Source organism: Poecilia mexicana, unplaced genomic scaffold (assembly GCF_051168715.1).
Source record: "Poecilia mexicana isolate PSO_F unplaced genomic scaffold, ASM5116871v1 scaffold_9, whole genome shotgun sequence".
Classification (NCBI taxonomy): domain Eukaryota; kingdom Metazoa; phylum Chordata; class Actinopteri; order Cyprinodontiformes; family Poeciliidae; genus Poecilia; species Poecilia mexicana.
In genome coordinates this window covers 732,570-752,693 of record NW_028263378.1, presented here as the reverse complement: position 1 = coordinate 752,693, position 20,124 = coordinate 732,570, and the positions used below count along the sequence as shown (strand labels likewise).

At 51.1% G+C, this 20,124-nt stretch overlaps 2 protein-coding genes across 3 annotated transcripts; both read left to right on the top strand.

The window, feature by feature from the left end:
- Positions 1-1,037: 1,037 nt before the first annotated feature.
- On the top strand, positions 1,038-14,867 carry LOC106908469 (zinc finger MIZ domain-containing protein 2-like). 2 transcript variants are annotated; one of them, XM_088008556.1, is made up of 21 exons: positions 1,038-1,540; positions 5,541-5,629; positions 5,719-5,833; positions 5,919-6,115; positions 6,201-6,360; positions 6,873-7,079; positions 7,187-7,328; positions 7,406-7,515; positions 7,594-7,686; positions 9,734-9,908; positions 10,014-10,155; positions 10,224-10,302; positions 10,385-10,516; positions 12,490-12,595; positions 12,666-12,823; positions 12,904-12,971; positions 13,056-13,124; positions 13,240-13,529; positions 13,597-13,838; positions 13,912-14,085; positions 14,239-14,867. In XM_088008556.1, the coding sequence occupies exons 2-21, from the start codon at positions 5,580-5,582 to the stop codon at positions 14,341-14,343; spliced, it is 2,814 nt and encodes a 937-aa protein (XP_087864682.1). In that variant the 5' UTR covers positions 1,038-1,540; positions 5,541-5,579; the 3' UTR covers positions 14,344-14,867. The 2 variants fall into 2 exon arrangements, with proteins under 2 accessions (XP_087864682.1, XP_087864683.1); XM_088008557.1 differs by having other exon boundaries at positions 1,039-1,540; positions 7,597-7,686.
- Positions 14,868-16,992: 2,125 nt separating this feature from the next.
- On the top strand, positions 16,993-20,124 carry ppiaa (peptidylprolyl isomerase Aa (cyclophilin A)). The gene is made up of 4 exons (XM_014968506.2): positions 16,993-17,155; positions 19,289-19,408; positions 19,479-19,651; positions 19,720-20,124. Exons 1-4 carry the CDS (start codon positions 17,087-17,089, stop codon positions 19,850-19,852), a joined length of 495 nt encoding a protein of 164 aa, XP_014823992.1. The 5' UTR covers positions 16,993-17,086; the 3' UTR covers positions 19,853-20,124.

The window sequence follows — 20,124 nt, the reverse complement described above, 5'->3', positions numbered from 1 at the left end:
GCAGAACTGATGACGTGATTGGTTATTCCAAAATTACCATTTAATGCTCTTTATTTCTTTAATGTTATCATCTGTGATCAGACCAGAATAACGAGTCATTCTGATCAAATACAATCTATAAATCATCTATAACATGTTTAGATTTAATAAGCAGTGCGTCACCCAGTGCTTCCCTTCATTAAACCTTCATAAACCCTGATTTATGTTCAGCAAAGCCAAATCCAAACCTTCCTGGAGGATCCGCTCCGTCTCAGTTTAGTTACAGAAACAAAAGTTTCTCTAGTTGACAGCATAAAACATCAGAGCATCAAATTATACTGATAATTTTAATCTATAAAGAACTTTTAACATAAAATCACAAACTGTGAGAAACTTTCAGCAGGAGTTAGAGACCCGAATGAGAGTAACGGATGTCTCTCCATGAACATCTTTAAACATCTTCATATTTCAGGAAATATTTAACTGACTACATGCTGATTGTCCATCCATTTTCGTTCCACCCCAGTGGGGTCAGGAGGTGCCAGTCTGTCGCAGAGCAACACAGAGACAGACAGGACAACCTGACAGTCATGTTTTTGGACTGTGGGAGGCAGGAGCAGAACCCAGAGAAAAGGAGAACATGCAGAAAGATCCCGGGCTGGGAATCGAACCCAGGACCTTCTGGCAGCAAATGCTACCTACTGCACCACTGTGCAGCCCCATGCTGATCCTCCAAATGTAGACACAAACAGGTCGGAATGTTTTCAGAGTCCTGCTTGATTGGAATAAAATAATATGTTTATATCTAAAAGCATAACTTCTTTGAATAAAAGTTTAAATTAATAAATGCTAGATGTTTTTTTCCCTTTTTGTATTGCGTCACAGAAAACAAATGTCCTGTCAACCAGATTTAGTGTTTTAGTGACTCTGCTCCATTTACATACTGGCGCGGCAGTCGGTGCGCTTGGTGGGCGGGGTTTGGACTCCGCTCTAATTCCCTTTTTCAACTCCAAAATGAATCATGTTGTAAATTGACTGAACGTGCTGAAAAACATCCGGTTAGCAGCAGGTTACTGCTCTGATTCACCGTCCTCATGTTAAACCGGAGGAACTCCGCCCCTGTGGCTTTTAACCGGATCGTTCTCCAGCGGATTGCCAAGGAGCGAACCCCCACACCGTGAGCAGTGAACCAGAGAAGGAAACACTAGCCGCTGCTAACCTCCTCGCTGTGGTTAACCCTCGTTGTTCCGGTTCGTTTCTCTGGATTTCTGTGTGAACTCTCCTAGAGCTCCAGCGGATTGCGGTTCCTTCTGAGGCCGGATTATCAGCCGCAGAAACCGGCTACAGGCAGTGTGAACTGGCCGGAGCTGAATCTCTCGATCCCGGATCTTTACTGGATATATTCTCTGAACATTTTTGGATCTTTCAGGACGCCCCGCGTCTTCAGTTGGTGGGACCGTGAAGGCTCATCGGGCTCTCGGTTCTTGATGCCTCGGAGGCCCCGCGGAGCTCAGACTGCGGAGCCCCGGAGTAGGGCTCGGACACCGGGGAATTAAAGAAGGTATGTCCGCTGTGTGACAGGAGTTCTGCCGGCTCCTGGGTGTGTGTGATCGGAGTGTGTGAGATGTGTGTCCCGTGGACTCGGGAGGTCTGCTCGATGGAGACTAACTGGGAGACCCTCAGCTGAAGGTTTCATGCTGGAGAATCTGCTGCTGCTAACCTATTAGCATTCCATTGTCACCGCTAGCTAGGCTGCCATGCTAACTGTAAAAATACAATAATTGTATGTAAAATATGTCAGGTTGAACGTATAAACAGATGTTAGTTGTGGATATTTAAACCACTTAATTTCATGTAACATTTATCGGTCGTGAACTTCCGGTTGTTGTTGTTTTCCTGTTAGCATGCTAATGCTAATGTTAGCATGCTAGTCCTAGCTTCCCTCAAAATGTCTCCGGTGGCCGTCATTGTTCCTCGGGGGAGCCGGAGGCAGAGGGGCGGCTCACGGAGGAGACGGGGCCCGCTTTGGACACTTTTCTGTTTTCATTATTAATTAAACGGTTGTTATTAATAACATTCATGTGTCACGATCGCGCTGGCAGTGGGGTTGGTAGTTTAAAACCCGTCCAGAGAGCAGAGCAGAAATAAAATGAAATCAGTTTTTATTCTCCGTTATTACGTGGTGAAACAGCCCGCGCGTGGTTTCACACTCAGATACACCCACGGTCTGCTGTCTGCCTTCTGTTTCACAGAATAATATTGACCTCTGACCTTTACAGTGAAACATGTTGAGTGATTCCTGATGAGGCAGCCCAGGTTACCCAGCAGGAAACTAGTTAACAACCTTAGCTGGTCATGGAAACCAGCTAAGGACCACTAACCCGTAGCCATGGAAACCAGCTAAGGACCACTAACCCGTAGCCATGGAAACCAGCTAAGGACCACTAACCCGTAGCCATGGAAACCAGCTAAGGACCACTAGCCCATAGCCATGGAACCCAGCTAAGGACCACTAACCCGTAGCCATGGAAACCAGCTAAGGACCCTTAGCTATGGTTAGATATTCCTGCAGCCAGTGTTGCCATGGGAACGTTCCTATGTTGGAACCCGACAGGTTCTGGTCAGAGTGGATGGTCTTGCAATCCAGTTCTGAGGTTCTGTTGGACCTGCTGAAGGCCTGGTTCTGGTTCTGATGAGGCTTCAGTGAACACGGGTCAGGAGGTTCTGCTGAGGCCCGTGTCTTCCTGGTTTTACTGCAACATTTTTCCCTGAATATTCATCTAAATAATATTCTGGTTCTGGTTCTGGTTCTGACGAGAAGAACCTTGGGAAGCCGGAGAACTGGTTCTGATTTGTCGGAGCGGTTCTGGCCAGTCTGGGTGTTAACTACAGCTGGACCGGATCACAGGGTTGGTTTGTTTTAGGAGAACTAGGAAGACTCTTGTTTTTGTTTCCTGCTTCTCAGAGCTACTTCCTGTTTCCTGCTTCCTGCGGTTCCACCCAGCAGAACTTTGATCTGTTGAACTGATGGACCTGTTTGGCGGTGAAACTGGAAGCAGGTCGGGTTCAGGGCCGGTCGGGTGACTCAGGTGAGTCAGCTGCAGGTGTGATCGGGCGGCGCCGGTTCTGCCGTTGGACCGGTTTTAACGTCGCTGTTCTGGTCAGAACCTCCCTGAGGAACGTAAAGGTGATTGGACTGGACCGACGGGAGAACCAATCAGATGCCTGCAGACAGAGACCATGAAAGATCCTGTGATTGAGGAGGTCTCACTCCTCCCACTGGTTCTGATCCGACTCCACCTGAAAACATCCTGCAGGGCGGCTTCCAGTTGAGCGCTGAATCACAGGGAGACTCAAGGATCAGGAACTTCCTGGAGGTGGAGCCTCCGTTGTTTACTTCCTGTCCTCAGCTTGCAGGTGAACAGGCTCACCTGGAGATCAGTTGATCTTCCAGGAACAAGGAAGAAATCAACCAAAACAGCTGATAGTTTCTCCAGATTGAGTTGATGCTACCAGTTAGCTTAGCTATCGCTGACAGGTTGAGCATCTAAAGCTTTTCCTCTGCCTACATCTCCCAGAATGCTGTGCGGTTCTGGATCAGAGTTCAGTGAAATATTCTATCAGACATATTGATTGATAGTAATCGTATGTCTATTGATTTATACATATTGTTATTGATTTATTGGTCAGCCCTACTTCCTGTTTTGTTTCTGTCATTTGATCTTAAATTAAAGAAGTTTAGTGAACTGACAGTAAAACTCTTTCCCGCTTTAGACAGAACTAACACTTTGATTCGTCGGTTTGTTCTCTAACTTCATATAAAGTCCTAACAGCAGATTAGTGTGAAATGTTTCTCCAAACCTTTATAAAGTGTATCATAACGGAACAACAGATTAATAATAATAATGTCTCGCTGTTGATAATGAAACATTTATTACTTTATTAGGCCAATAATTTTACACAGTTTGTGTTTTAAATATTTTATGAGGTTCTCAGTTTATGAGCCAAAATAATTCCTAAAAATGTAACTTAATTTATTCACTCTACTAGATTATCATTAATGGTTGTTATAATAGAATAATCTACTTTTTGTTACCAAAAATCATGAATTTTATTTAATTCCAGTTTATGGATTATTTAATTTATTTAGTAGATTATTTAATTTTAGTAAGTTCAGACATCTCATTAACCACAGGTTCTTTAACCCCTTAACTCTTGCCCCCTAAATCACCAAAAATGGCTGAAAAGACAAACCCAAATGAAATCAGCTGCTGTTCTTGAACAGTTTGGAGTACATGCAACAGCCTGGTCTCTTTATGAAGAAGACAAGCTAAATTTTCCATTTTTGCTCCCAAAAATACTGTAAGTAGGTTGTAGCTATTATGTTTGTAATACAAAAAAATAATAATTTTGCTTATTTCTTGTAAATACATATTGAGTGCTGAATGTATGGACTGGAAAATGCAATAAATCTGTAGAATCAAGTATTCTGCTCATGGATTTCAAGATAGCACAAAAAGAAATGTCATTTTGGATATATTTATTTATGAGGATGTACAGGTGTGGTCCAAGTGTGTCATTTGGAGTCTCCATTTGGCGTCTCCAAATGGCACACTTGGACAACACCTGGTATACAAACTTCAAATGACTGTAACTCCTCAGTGCTTCAACATACAGTCATCAATGAGGCTCTAATGAAAGATAATGACCAGAAGAATCCTCTGGTAAGGTAATTTTATTTATATAGCACATTTTCAGCAACTAAGCAATTCTAAGTGCTTGAGATGATTTAAAAGGAAATAAAAACAAAATAACAAACAAAAAAAGAAGAAAGGACACATTAGGGCAAATGGCAACATTCAGACAAAACAAAGGGCAAAACAAAGACACAAGTGAAGGCGGTGACATCACAGGGCCATGAAACCAGGTTGCTCAGCCTCCCAGCAAAGTCTGATGAAAATGTTGTTATCCAGGAATGTCCCTGGGACACTCAGCTCCATGGATAACAGGAGGGGGTGAGGAGGGAAGGAGCGTTATGTTTACATATCTTCAAGGAGATTAGAGATATGCAGCCCTTCCAAGGCCACACGGGGAAAACCAATTCAGAAACAGAACGTCTTAGGTCAGGAAGATTATAAATTTCAATCCTCCCTAAAGTCTCTCTGATACATCTCAGTTCCAATCATCCAAATTAGTTTGGCCGTTCCACTGAGCCGAAACCAGCAACTTCTCCAAGATCGATTCCGTCCCGTTAGTGAGTTTTAGAGTCCTCGTCTCTGTCCACACCAACAGTCTGAGTGTTCGCTAGTTTGACCAAATCTGTCACAAAATTGTCGATAATATTATATATAAAATATATATTTGATCAGGATGATTTGTAACATTTTAACTTAAATGTTCAGTTCTGAGCCCTGAGGGACTCCACAGGTAAATATCAGCAGGTTGAACAGATTGTCTCTAAATGTTTTTATCGTAGCAGAAACTGGTTCTGGTTGGTGCTGAGCGGGCCCCAGGTGGCTGATGGGAAATGTAGTTTAACACGGCCTGTCTCTGTGTGCCAGGGTTCTGTTTGCTGGATTGGGCCGCCGGTTCCGTCTGCCATGAACCCTCTGAACCAGATGAAGAGCGGCCTGGGCCCCAACCCCCACAGGTAGGTCTGGTTCTGGTTCTGGTCTGAGCCCAGACTCGATCTAACGTATCCCGCTCTGGTTACCATGACAACACTCTCCATCTCCACAGTGACGGGTCGTACCCCTACGACCCAGCCAGCTGGCAGCAGCCCCCCAACCAGCCCACCGGGTCCCTGTCAGTGGTCACCACCGTGTGGGGCGTCCCCAACCCGCCCGCCAGCCAGGTATGACATCATCAGGCATCTGTGACATCACCAGCAGGCGTCTGCGACATCACCAGGCCGGTCTGAGCTGTGTTTGTGTCCCCAGGGCCTGGGCGGAGGCGGAATGGGCCCCGGGTCCAATGCAGCCGGGGGCCCCATGATGCAGGGCTCCGGGGGCCCTGGCATGTCAGGGGGCCCCGGATCCTACCTGGGCCAGCCGGGCTACGGGGAGCCGGGGAAGGGCTACCTGTACGGCAGGACCGGCGGGGGGTACGGAGGGGCCCCGGGGGGCTACTCGGGCAGGTGGGGCCCTCATTGATCGATTGATTGATTGATTTTTGGTTCCAGATCAGCAGTAACCCCCCTGCTGCGGTTCTGTCGTCCCCAGTTACCCCCCGGCCCCCGGAGGCTCCAGAGGCTCTGAGTTTACCCAGGCTGCTGCCGCTGCCGCCGTGGCCGCCGCCGCCGCTGCCACGGCAACCGCCACCGCCACGGCAACCGTAGCCGCCATCCAGGAGAAACAGAACCAGGAGATGAGCTACGGACAGGTGAGCGGGCCGAGGCGCCCCCTACTGGACGCTCCGGGTCACCAGAACCAAAGTTACTAAAGCTAGAAAAGGAAAAACATTTTTATTAACTGGAATAAATAAAAACTGTAACTAACTGGAGCTTTAATGTCTATAAAACTAAAACACACTGGAATACAGATATGATGCGCTTTGTGTTTGTGTTTATGAATCCATTTTAGCATCTGAAACTGATGTTTACGTCGGCTGCTTACGGCTCCTCCTGGTGCTTGCGCTAGGCCGCAAAACGGCGACAGCAAATGTGCAGCTGCTTGTTCAACGCCAATGAATCCATTTGTTGAAAATGTGAACATCTGTTCAGTCCAATCGACGTAAAATGATCAAAAACAACCAAACATAAACATAAAACCAATTAAAACTCAATAAACTAAAACTAAGCTACAATTAAAAAGCTAAACCTGTTAAAACCCTGAACAGAACCAGAGCTGGTTCTGCTGGTTCTGCGTGTTGAACCCGTTTCCTGTCCGTCTCAGATGGCGGCCCCCGGCTACAGCAGCCAGTTCATGGGCATGTCGGGCCCCCGCGGTCCCGGCCCCACCAGGGGCCCGCCCTCCATGGGCTCCATGTACGGCCCTGGGGCGGGCCAGCAGAGGGTTCCCCAGCACCCAAACTACGGCGCCGGCCCCCAGCAGGGACACATGCGGCCCCCACAGGGCCTGAAGCGGCCCTACAGCGCCGAGGTGAGACTGCATGACGAGCCACCAGGTGGCTGGTTCTGTTGGTTCTGTTAGCTAACTGACCCGGTTCTGTTGGTTCTGTTGGCTAACTGACCCGGTTCTGCTCCCAGTCGTTCCCAGGAATGTCCCAGCAGTACGGCGTTCCCTCTGGGGTCAGCGTGATGAGCGGCCCTGGAGGAGCCGGGGCCTCCGGTGGAGCCGGACCCGCGGGGCCCGGTCAGTACTCTGGACCCAACATGCAGTACCACCCAGGTACCGATCCTCCAGAACCGTTTTCAGTCGATTTGGACCGAAATGCAGAAGTTAAACCGGCTGGTCTTCCTCCTCAGGTCCTGGTGGTCCAGGCTCCGCCCCCCAGTGCTCTGGCTCCGCCCCCTCCTATAAGATGCCCCTCCCACAGTATCCGCCCTCCGGAGGTCCGAACTCCCAGTTCTACAAGGTGAGCTCCGGGTTTGATCCTCAGAACTGCTGGACCGGACCGGACCGGACCGCATGGCTAATACTGGGTTCTGTTCAGCAGGACCAGTTCAACGGCCAGACTGGGAACCTGAACGCTCTGCCAGCAGGGGGCGCCGCAGGCGGCTACAACGCCTTCAACCAGCAGGCAGGGGTGAGACGCTTCACACTGACCCAACTGTTCTGGTTCTGGTTCTGGTTCTGGACGTTTTTAGTTAAACAGCTGAAACTGAATCAGTGAATGTCTATATTTTAATGAATTAGTTTAATCGATTTTAACACGATTTCCCCAGATTTGAAGGTCCGGTGAATCCTTTACGGCCCACCATATCCCATGATTCATTGCGGGTCCAAACCGGGCGTTCAGGCAGCGCATCAATGGCGATGAAGAGCGAATAATTATTTAGCTATATTACACTTTAAATGACACAACGTTTTTAGGAGAGAATGTAAACTTGTGTAAGTCTCAGATATCTGCTCGGTTCACCAAAACATAATCTGCTCTGACCTTTCCGGACCCGTCTGCTCCGCTGCGTTAACGGCCAGCTGCCCGCCGGCCGGGCGCCGCAGGTCCGGTTCACCGGAGGAGAACGCCTGACTCCCGGCACATTGCTATAAAAACTCCCGCTGGCTTTCCCCACTGGGTGGGAGTTAAACACCGACATTATTAGACAGGTTGTAAAACGTTTGGTTTACATTTCCTTTATTCCTGAGCAAATCGGTTTGATTGATTCAAGTTAAGCCGTCAAACATAATAGTTTTATTTAACTGTAATGGCTTTCCTGGAGAGCATTATGTTTGAAAATGAATAATTAGCTTACATTTATTCCTTGTAGAAAAGTGCAGTACACGTTTGAACATTTTAGAATCAAACATAAACTTTTTATTTTTTACTGTGGAACAGTCTTTACTGTAAAAGGTGAAGAATAGTACAGAAACCATAAATACATGACTGAAGAACAAACTTCGGCTCCGTTGTTTTTCTCCTCTCTGCTTTGCGCTGTCACGGTTGCTAGGCAACGTGAGTTACGCTGAGGTGGGGGCGGGGCAGTTGGTGAAGCTACACCTGTCCCAATCCACTGCTTTTCTCTCCTGGTCGGCGTTTATTCACGGTCTGTGAAGGATGCAGACCCTGAATTCGGACACAGCTTATGTTTTAAAAACATTAAAAGTCGACAGGAAATATGAAAATATGTGTGATGGGACGACATTATTGATAAGAGACAAACACACAAAAATGACAAACACAATAAAATACCACTAAAATAATTTACATTTTATACATTTCAGTTAAATCCTAATTATTTAGTCAGCCAGTTGATCTTCAAACAGTTTGATTGGTTTGGTTTAAGATTTATATCTCCAATAACTCCCACCTGCAGGGGGCAGCACTTCTGACAGTCTGTGATCGATGTGGAGAGAAGCAAAAACCGAGACATTTACCGCTTTGAATGAGCGCAGAGAACCGAGCAAAACAAATGATCCCCGCTAATATTTCTAAAATTTGGAATGAATTCAGAAAAACACTCAGCTTGAGACTGGTTTCCATAGCAACAGATTTGATCCGGGTTGAGACAAAACCGTAGAGCCAAACCATCCGGTCCAGGTTTTAGAGGAACAGGACTCAACAGAGTCCGGGTGAAATCCGGTCTAGATGAACTGATCCGGTCTAAATGAACTGATCCGGTCTAGATGAACTGATCCGGTCTAGATGAACTGATCCGGTCTAGATGAACTGATCCGGTCTGAATGAACTGATCCGGTCTAGATTAACTGTTCCGGTCTGAATGAATGAACTGTTCCGGTCTGAATGAATGAACTGTTCCGGTCTGAATGAATGAACTGTTCCGGTCTAAATGAACTGATCCGGTCTAGATTAACTGATCCGGTCTGAATGAACTTTTCCGGTCTGAATGAACTGTTCAGATCTGAATGAACTGTTCCGGTCTAAATGAACTGATCCGGTCTAGATTAACTGATTCGGTCTGAATGAACTGTTCCAATCTGAATGAACTGATCCGGTCTAGATGAACTGATCCGGTCTGAATGAACTGTTCCGGTCTAGATTAACTGATCCGGTCTGAATGAACTGTTCCGGTCTAAATGAACTGATCCGGTCTGAATGAACTGTTCCGGTCTAAATGAACTGATCCGGTCTGAATGAACTGATCCGGTCTGAATGAACTGTTCTTTCTTCCCAGCCGGGTCGAGGGTTACCTGGTTACCCATCCTCTCCCGTCCCCGGAAACCCGACGCCTCCCATCACCCCCGGCAGCTCCATGGCTCCGCCCTACATGTCGCCTGGCAACACCGATGTAAAGCCGATGGCGTCTTCCTTCCTGTCGGACATCAAGCCCAACATGGCGCCCCCTACAGGTAGACTCCGAGATCAGCTGATCTGTCATTCAGGACGGTGCTCCAGCTGTCCTGAATAACTGTGATGTCACAGGAATGCTCAGATGTGTGACTTCCTGTTTATAGGTAACCCTAGTGACGACCTTCGGCTGACCTTCCCAGTGAGGGACGGCGTGGTTCTGGAGCCGTTCCGGCTGGAGCACAACCTGGCCGTCAGCAACCACGTGTTCCAGCTGCGCGAGTCCGTCTACAAGACGCTCATCATGAGGTATTGGCCCGGTTCTGCCCCGGCTCTGACCCTGGTCTGGCCAAATTCTGACCCGGTTCTGTCTCCAGGCCCGACCTGGAGCTGCAGTTCAAGTGCTACCACCACGAGGACCGACAGATGAACACCAACTGGCCCGCCTCCGTCCAGGTCCGACCTCGCTGCCGGTCCTGCCCTCCCTCTGGACTCGGCGCTGCAGGTCAAAGGTTAACGGTGTATCTCCGTCCCTCAGGTCAGCGTCAACGCCACGCCGCTCACCATCAAGCGAGGAGACAACAAGACGTCCCATAAGCCGCTCTACCTGAAGCAGGTCTGCCAGCCGGGCCGGAACACCATCCAGATCACCGTCACCGCCTGCTGCTGCGTAAGATCACCGATCAATAACCGCCGATCAGTAACTCAATGGGTTGAACGTTAACCCTTTCTAACCCACCAGATTCTAACGCCTGATTTCACCTGCAGCTGCGTTCCATGATGCTACTTCCTGTTAGCACGTTTTTTACAAACAAGTTAGAAATGACAGAGATGGGAAAAAAATCAATTAGACAAGAGAGGCAAGTGTTTTTTGGTATATGGGGCCCCTGTGGCCCCCAGTCTCTCCGTGTGGCCCCCAGTCTCTCCCTGTGGCCCCCAGTCTAACGGCCCTCTGTGGCCCCCAGTCTCTCCCTGTGGCCCCCAGTCTAACGGCCCTCTGTGGCCCCCAGTCTAACGGCCCTCTGTGGTCCCCAGTCTAACGGCCCTCTCTCCCTGTGGCCCCCAGTCTAACGGCCCTCTGTGGCCCCCAGTCTAACGGCCCTCTGTGGCCCCCAGTCTCTCCCTGTGGCCCCCAGTCTAACGGCCCTCTGTGGCCCCCAGCCTAACGGCCCTCTGTGGCCCCCAGTCTCTCCCTGTGGCCCCCAGCCTAACGGCCCTCTCTCCCTGTGGCCCCCAGTCTTAACGGCCCTCTGTGGCCCCCAGTCTAACGGCCCTCTCTCCCTGTGGCCCCCAGTCTTAACGGCCCTCTGTGGCCCCCAGTCTTAACGGCCCTCTGTGGCCCCCAGTCTAACGGCCCTCTGTGGCCCCCAGTCTCTCCGTGTGGCCTCCAGTCTAACGGCCCTCTGTGGCCCCCAGTCTCTCCGTGTGGCCCCCAGTCTCTCCCTGTGGCCCCCAGTCTAACGGCCCTCTGTGGCCCCCAGTCTCTCCCTGTGGCCCCCAGTCTAACGGCCCTCTGTGGCCCCCAGTCTAACGGCCCTCTGTGGTCCCCAGTCTAACGGCCCTCTCTCCCTGTGGCCCCCAGTCTAACGGCCCTCTGTGGCCCCCAGTCTAACGGCCCTCTGTGGCCCCCAGTCTAACGGCCCTCTCTCCCTGTGGCCCCCAGTCTAACGGCCCTCTGTGGCCCCCAGTCTCTCTGTGTGGCCCCCAGTCTCTCCCTGTGGCCCCCAGTCTAACGGCCCTCTGTGGCCCCCAGTCTAACGGCCCTCTGTGGCCCCCAGTCTAACGGCCCTCTCTCCCTGTGGCCCCCAGTCTTAACGGCCCTCTGTGGCCCCCAGTCTTAACGGCCCTCTGTGGCCCCCAGTCTAACGGCCCTCTGTGGCCCCCAGTCTCTCCGTGTGGCCTCCAGTCTAACGGCCCTCTGTGGCCCCCAGTCTCTCCGTGTGGCCCCCAGTCTCTCCCTGTGGCCCCCAGTCTAACGGCCCTCTGTGGCCCCCAGTCTCTCCCTGTGGCCCCCAGTCTAACGGCCCTCTGTGGCCCCCAGTCTAACGGCCCTCTGTGGCCCCCAGTCTAACGGCCCTCTGTGGCCCCCAGTCTAACGGCCCTCTCTCCCTGTGGCCCCCAGTCTAACGGCCCTCTCTCCCTGTGGCCCCCAGTCTAACGGCCCTCTGTGGCCCCCAGTCTAACGGCCCTCTGTGGCCCCCAGTCTAACGGCCCTCTCTCCCTGTGGCCCCCAGTCTAACGGCCCTCTGTGGCCCCCAGTCTAACGGCCCTCTGTGGCCCCCAGTCTCTCCGTGTGGCCCCCAGTCTCTCCGTGTGGCCCCCAGTCTCTCCCTGTGGCCCCCAGTCTAACGGCCCTCTGTGGCCCCCAGTCTAACGGCCCTCTGTGGCCCCCAGTCTAACGGCCCTCTGTGGCCCCCAGTCTCTCCCTGTGGCCCCCAGTCTAACGGCCCTCTGTGGCCCCCAGTCTAACGGCCCTCTGTGGCCCCCAGTCTCTCCCTGTGGCCCCCAGTCTAACGGCCCTCTGTGGCCCCCAGTCTCTCCGTGTGGCCCCCAGTCTCTCCCTGTGGCCCCCAGTCTAACGGCCCTCTGTGGCCCCCAGTCTCTCCCTGTGGCCCCCAGTCTAACGGCCCTCTCTGTCCCCAGTCCCACCTGTTCGTCCTCCAGCTGGTCCACCGTCCCACCGTCCGCTCCGTCCTCCAGGGCCTGATGAAGAAGCGGCTGCTGCCTGCTGAGCACTGCGTCACCAAGAGTGAGTCCTCCTTCATCGCTGCGAGGCTCTGTGTCCTCCTGACCTCTGACCTCTGACCCTGTTCTCTAAGTTAAGAGGAACTTCAGCAGCGGCTCGATTCCCGGGACCACCGGGTTGAACGGAGAGGACGGCGTGGAGCAGACGGCCATCAAGGTGTCGCTGAAATGTCCCATCACCTTCAGACGGATCCAGCTTCCCGCCAGGGGCCACGACTGCCGACACATACAGGTGAGGGCGGCAGCCAATCAGAGCTCTGGCTGTGCTGTGATGTCATCGCGTGCCCACCCTGCTGCCGTTTGTCTCCGCAGTGCTTCGACCTGGAGTCGTACCTGCAACTCAACTGTGAGAGAGGAACCTGGAGGTGTCCGGTGTGCAAGTAAGGAGCTCGGTCCACAGAACCCATCCAGAGTTCTGCTGACCCGACCCGACCCAACCCGACCTGGCCCTGTCTGTGTTTCAGTAAAACGGCTCTGCTGGAGGGACTGGAAGTGGACCAGTACATGCTGGGAATCCTCATCTACGTCCAGAAGTCAGACTTCTTCTTCTCCTGTCCTGTTGCCGTCTGGTACCGGGTCCTGTTTGGTTCCGGTGCCTGGTTCGGTACCGGCAGAACCTGACTCTTCCTCTCTCCTCATCTTCCTCAGCTCCGACTACGAGGAGATCACCATCGACCCGGTCTGCAGCTGGAAGCCGGTTCCGGTGAAACCCGATATCCACGTGAAGGAGGAGTCGGACGGTCCGGTTCTGAAGCGCTGCCGGACGCTCAGCCCGAGTCACATGGTGCTGCCCAGCGTCATGGAGATGATCGCATCACTAGGCCCCGCCCCCTCCTCTTCGTCCTCCATGACAGCGCCTCCTGCCTCCTCTTCCTCGCCGATGCCCTACCCCTCCCTGCCACCAGGAGGCAGCAACACTCCAGACTTCCCGGCAACAGGTTGGTCATATGACCCCATCTGATCCAGGTTCTGACCCGGTTCTGATCCGTGTCTCTCGTCCCTCAGCTCCGTCTTTCCCCGCTCCGTCTGCCGCCTTCTCGGACTTCGCCGGGCCCGGTTCTCCCAGCATTCGGACCTTCACCACTGGGCCTGGTTCTCCCAGCATTCGGACCTTCACCGCCGGGCCCGGTTCTCCCAGCCTTCGGACCTTCTCCTCCCCTGGCCCGCCGCCGCTGTCCTACCAGCCAGATCTGTCCAGCGCCCTGCTGACGCCCGACAAGGCGCCGCCACACCAGCTGGGCCCGCAGGTACCGCTGCTGGTTCTGCTGGTCTATCAGAACCAGTTGGTGTTCTGGTTCTGACTTCCTGTCCCTCCCTCAGGTGCCGGCCCGTTTGGACTCCGTCTCCCATGGTGCCTCTCTCTCCCAGCAGCAGCAACAGGGTCTCCATGGCAACGGTCAGATGATGCAGCGCGGCAACCAGAACCCTCGTCTCCAAGGCGACGGCTCCTTTGGGCTCGGCGGGTCCACGGATGTTCCAGAACCTTCTCTGGATGTGAGTAGAACCGAGTCGGTCCAAAATGTTCAGGATCGGAAAAGGTTTGATTGACCGGGTCGGATCAGAACCAGCTTCAGCTAGCAGTAAATGCAGAGTAGACCAGAACTCTGGTTCTGGTTCTGACCCGCTTTCCGACCCATTTGTCTGCAGCTGCTTCCAGACCTGACGAACCCGGACGAACTGCTCTCCTACCTCGGACCTCCGGACCTGCCCAACAACAACGACGACCTGCTGAGTTTGTTCGAGAACAACTGAGGAGTCCAGAACCGGACCGGACTGGAGTAGCTGCTCCCTCACAGACGGAACCGCACAGACTGCAGAACTTTAAATCGTTTGGACCTGGTTCTGTGTGTAACTGAAGTCGTTCTCATTTTACTGGTTTTATCTCCTGATTCTGGTTCAGACCTGTCGGCCCGGCTGCAGTGCTGTGGACCGGTTCTGGACCTGAGGCTGGTTCTCGTTCTGACCCGTTGAGCTACAGAACCAAAATGAGGTCCGGTTCTGGTTCCAGAACCTGGGATCTGGTATAACTGTTAACTAGTTCCGGTACTGTGGACCCGCTCAGAACCAGCGCCTGCTGGGCCAGAAGAACCAGTGGCTGCCGGCTGCTCTCAGCCAATCAGAGTCTCTTCCAGACCAAGCCCCGCCCTCTGTGAGCTGATTGGCGGGGCGTGACTTCTGTGTTGCCGGGGCAACAGCTGTGATCCAGTAACAACATTAGCATAAAGAGTCATGAGACGAGTTCATAACCTTTGTAATTTAATAAACGCTGGAAAGACGCGAGTCTGCCGAGTGTTTCAGTCTGCAGGTCAAAGGTCACCAAAGGTCTGGGGTTCTGGGAATTATCCAGTTTCACTTTGGGTGCGTGTCTGTAGGGGTGTAACCATGGCAACACAGAACAACCAACAGGACCAGCAGGAACAAGGTAACTAATCCTGGTTTGGTCTGGTTCAGGTCCGGTTCGGGTCCAGGACCAGGTCCGGTCTGGATCCAGTCCAGGTCCAGTCTGGAATGGATCCAGACTGGACTGGATCCAAACCAGGTCCGGTTTGGATCCAGTCCAGGTCCGGTTCGGGTCCAGGTCCGGTCTGGTTTCAGTTTAACTCAGAGTTTATAAGGAAAGTTCTCAGAAGTTTTCCAAAAGAATTCGGATCATCTTTTCTAAAATGACTCCAGTCAGAGGCGTCTTCAGGTGTGCTGTAACACAGACTGCTACAGGAGATCCTTCCGCCATCAAGATGTATTGTTGCTCTGGGATTATTTATTTCAATTTGAAAGGAAATATTATATAATGTCTATCATGTTGTTAGTTAGCAGTTGGATCATGTTTTAGTTCAAAAGCTGTTTTCCAGTCAGGATTATGTTAGAATTATGGATTAAAAACCCTGAATGTGAATCCTTTAACTGAGCCGTCCTGCACCTCGCTGCAGGATGTCAGAACCTGAGCAGGTTTGATCACTGGGAGGAGAATCGAAAATGGCTTTTCCTCTTTTCAGGATACAAAGTTCTTCCTTCCACCAAATCATCTGGATTTGGTTCAACGTGAGCTCATTCCTGAAGGTCAAACCGAACCTCATCTGTCTGCTAAAGCTGCTGCTGGTTCAGCGGCGTCCTCTGGTGGCGAAGTAGAAATACTACAGTTCTCTGAGCAAGCTCAGATCATCCTGAGGTTCAAATCAATGGAGCAGAAAACCTCAATGAATTGATGACCTGAACTGTTTAGGATATTTTAAAGAAACTTTATTGCAGAAAAAGACAAATCTTACAAGCACACATTGTTCTTGTTCAGGTATGTTGAGTAACTGTCAGTCAGTGGTTATAGTAAGAAAAGAAACAGAATAACATGAAAGTCATATGAGACAATCACTGATTAATATTAGAAAATAGAATAAACACAAATTGTAATGAACTGAACAGCTGGAGTTTTTGTACGGGGTTTTAATGGGTAGATGTCAAAAGCCAAACAGGACATTGCTTAAACTTCAGCTGCCTTACCAGAGGAACCTGCAGACCTACGGGGTTCCATTGGTCCCAAAGATAAATTCACGCGTGACTCGCCACTAACTTAGAGCATTTCTAAATAAAGCCTTCATTTCTTCAAACGTTCAGATAAATCCCTGCAACTGGGAATATTTAGTTTCTATGGAGTGAAAAACATTCAGTTCAGCTCAAATTACCATTAACACTAAATAGAATAACAGTCTAGGAAATGCATTCGCCCCTTTGGATGTTAAACCCTCTTATTGCTTTAATAAATTAAATAATGATTAATAATATGTGGCTTTTTGACGGAGAAATTTCCAAAAACTATTCTATTCCTGTTCTGAGTGGTTCTATCCTGGTTCTGGGCGGTTCGACCCGGTTCTGGGTGAATTTCTCACCCACAATGCTCTGGGTCTTTTAAACCTCTGTGTTTCTCTTTCCCGGTGCTGTCTGATTGGCTGTCGGTGTTCTCTGTAATTTTCCGGTTATACCGGGACACGCGCACTAACTTTGTGCTGATTGAACCGGGCCGACCGACCGCACCCTGAGCGCGTGACCGCGCAGCCACATTTTCACCCCGGCATCGGGGGCGCGCCTTCACTGCGGGGCTCTGCGTGAGCACAAGTCTGTGATGCTTGGCGCGCATTGCCCGCTCTGCTGTGAGTTTAACTCTGTGACCGGGATGTCTAAGCGGGGCGGGGTTTAACGGGCATGTTTGAAAACATTAAATGCGTCTCCGAGCCGGAGTACGCTGTCATAACAATGCAACAGACTCAAAAATGTACGTCGCTATTAAAGCGCTTGCGTTGGCTGCTGCGGATGCTGATTAGCTCAAAAACGTGCCACTCACTACGTCCCCATAACTGATTGGCTGGCTGAAACTAAGTCCCGCCCACCAGGCTCTTATATAAATTTGCTCGGAACTCGGCCATCTTTTTCGGTTTCCTGTGGCCTGCCTCGTCCTCTCGCCGGAAAACTCCTTGGTCCAGCCATTTCAAGCCAGCCTGCAGTTATCATGGCCAAGCCCAGAGTCTTCTTCGACATCACCGCTGACGGCTCCCCTGTGGGCCGCATCGTCATGGAGGTAAGGCGGCTGACAGCCGGCGGTTGCCGCTGGCTGGTGTGCGTGGGTGAAACTGGTGTTCATCGGGGGTTCGCTCGGCTTCACGCCGCCCTCCAGCCGCCTCTGTCCCGCAGCTTTTTCCGGAGCTTTCCGCAGCGGCTGACCCGAACCGAAACCGGAGCCCGTAGCGGCTCCAGCCGCGGATACTGGCGCTCTGTTCCGGTATCGGTCCTATTAGACCCGCGGCTTTAACGGGACCCGTCGCCGTCACGCGCAGCCTCCACGAGGCGCGCGAGTCTTTGTTGCAGGGTCGCGCGGCCTACTTCCCGCGGCTGGAGCTGCGGTGCGCGAGGCCCGCTGCGGTGGTTTTTCCCGCGTGTAATCTGGGCGGGACCTCAGCGGCACGACACGCGGGGCGTGCGGGTCGGCAGGCGCGGCCGCTGCGGGCCCGGCCCGGTTCTGGAAAGTTCCACTGAGCTGGCGCGGAGGGGGAGGGGCGCCGTCTGAACGCTGCGAAATGCGGATGCAAGTAGGAAGATCCAGTTAAGCCCCCCGGTTCGGTTCGAGGATACCGAGGGGTTCAGGAACGTTCTCGGGGAGCCGGTCTGACTCATGAGTTCCGCTGCTGTTGAGCCAGGCTCTGGGCGTTCCCGGAGTTGACCCTTGGATCCTGCTGAGGGCTCCGGTTACCTCCCGGGCCGCAACCCGGCCTCCTGCAGCTGCTGCAGCCATGCGGCGCTGCAGCAGCTGCAGGTGCTGAAGTTGGCTTCCGATTCGGCGATAGGAACCTAATCTGCTGCAAGTTCAAAACGAAGACACTTCTAATCTGCTCTGGTTGCAGATTATTTAAAACAGTTAATTAGTGACACTTCAATAAAGGGTAATTATCTTTTTCTGGCTTTGGACCAAATTAGAAAGTCCAGGCAAATTTTTTCTTATATTTAGTTTGCAAGAATTCTTTACAGGAAAAATGAAGTTTAAAAACGGGCACAAGTTAAACTAGACAAAATGAGGTGTGAGGAGGAGAACTTGCTGTTGGAATAAATTGATAAACTGTCATTTTGCTTTGTAGATTAACAGTTGCAGATTAAAACATAAAAAATCTAAAATGTACATAAAATATGAAGTTAAAACACCTGAACTCATCAAACCTGGTCTGGATTATTCTGCTGGGTTTGCAGAATATTTCAGATAAAGTTTGTCATTAGACACTAAAAAGGAAATGTATCTGTTTTTATTCCTCTGAACCAGATTAGAAAGAATCCAGACCTACAACAGCTAGACTCTTAAAATCTGGACGGGATTATTCTGCACTGACTGCAGACAACTTTAGTGAATCGTTAATTGAAAAGTCACATTAACAGGTTAATTCTTTACATCTGGATCAAAGTAGAAAAACTTCAGATGCATAAAAAGCACAAACTGCCTTTTATTGACATTTCAGGATCTTTTTTAGAATATTCTGCTGTTGGTGTAAAATAATCCCGTCCATGTTTGAAGTGTTTCGGGTTTTAATCTGAAGCAGGTGAAAGACGCTCCAGGTGAATCGCCCAATCAGAAGCCGAATCATCCAGGTTCTGATCGGGCTGCAGAGGGTCTGGTTCTGTTAGACTTGATCCTTCAGGGTTAGATGGTTCTTCCATGTGAAACTTGAGCCCCTCTGGCCGAATCGGGCCCTCCATGACTCTGACCTTTAGACCTGGAGTCTAAAACAGCAGGAAATCGTCGTTTTCTCTCATTACTAAAAAAATTTTTATCAGCTTAGCAAAACGCCGTCTCGTGGCTTCTGGTTTTAGTTTCCAGGATGATCCGACCATAAATCTGTGTAGTTCTCAGTAAACTAGCTTAAAGAGCGAAACGGCTAGCTACCAAGTCAAAGATAAATGTGGAAAATGTTCCAATAAAGTGTTTAAGCTCATGTTTATGATTGAGAAACTGATTAGCATTTATGCTATAAATTTAATGTATGTTTTGTCCTCTAGGCGCCCCCCGGTGGCCATCACTCTGAAAGGCTGTGCAGGACATTGAATAAGATTTAACCTCTAGAAGTTCTCTCTGAATCAGATGAAACGTTAATAATTGATCAGTTTATTGGGTTTTATGGATGATTTGGTCGTTGCTAAGCCATGTTGCCAACTCTGCGCCGCTCTGCAGCTCCGTGCCGACGTGGTTCCCAAGACGGCGGAGAACTTCCGGGCGCTGTGCACTGGAGAGAAGGGCTTTGGCTACAAGGGGTCGTCCTTCCACCGCGTCATCCCGGACTTCATGTGCCAGGTGAGGCCGCCGCTCCGGCTCGACCCGCGGGTCGGTCCGATCACGCCACTCACCTCTGTCTGGCCTGCAGGGCGGCGACTTCACCAACCACAATGGAACCGGCGGGAAGTCCATCTACGGCAACAAGTTCGCCGACGAGAACTTCAGCCTGACGCACACCGGGCCGGGCATCCTGTCCATGGCCAACGCCGGGCCCAACACCAACGGCTCGCAGTTCTTCATCTGCACCGTGAAGACCACATGGTACGGCGCCAGCCCATCGCCGCCCGCCGCGTGGTGAGCCTCGGCTAATCCCTTCTCTTTGTCTGCAGGCTGGACGGGAAACACGTGGTGTTCGGCAGCGTGGTGGAGGGAATGGATGTCGTCAAGAAGATGGAGTCCTACGGAACCTCTTCAGGGAAACCCAAGGCCAAGCTCGTCATCGCCGACTGCGGCCAGCTCTGAGCGCCATGGCAAACCCCCCCACCCCAACACACCCCCTGCTGACCCTGTAGTCTGGCCCCTGTTAGGCTCCGCCCCCTCCATAAATCAACATTCCTATCGATGGAGATTCAGCAGATTTCGTCCTGTTTGTGTTCAGTCGACTGATAATGTTGCTGCATCTGTGACTTTGCCTTTCTGAAGTTTCTTTTGCATTAACGTTTTTCCACAAAGTCCTGACGTTTTTTTTTGTTAAATCAAATGAAATGAGGAAATAAAAGATGCCTTGATAATTA

Coding starts and splice junctions, on each gene's coding strand:
- LOC106908469 (XM_088008556.1), top strand. CDS start 5,580: ATGAACCCTCTGAACCAGATGAAGAGCGGCCTGGGCCCCAACCCCCAC. Junction 6,361..6,872: donor AGGAGATGAGCTACGGACAG/GTGAGCGGGCCG, acceptor TGTCCGTCTCAG/ATGGCGGCCCCCGGCTACAG. Junction 12,596..12,665: donor TGAGCACTGCGTCACCAAGA/GTGAGTCCTCCT, acceptor CTGTTCTCTAAG/TTAAGAGGAACTTCAGCAGC.
- ppiaa (XM_014968506.2), top strand. CDS start 17,087: ATGGCCAAGCCCAGAGTCTTCTTCGACATCACCGCTGACGGCTCCCCT. Junction 19,409..19,478: donor TCCCGGACTTCATGTGCCAG/GTGAGGCCGCCG, acceptor TCTGGCCTGCAG/GGCGGCGACTTCACCAACCA. Junction 19,652..19,719: donor TGCACCGTGAAGACCACATG/GTACGGCGCCAG, acceptor CTTTGTCTGCAG/GCTGGACGGGAAACACGTGG.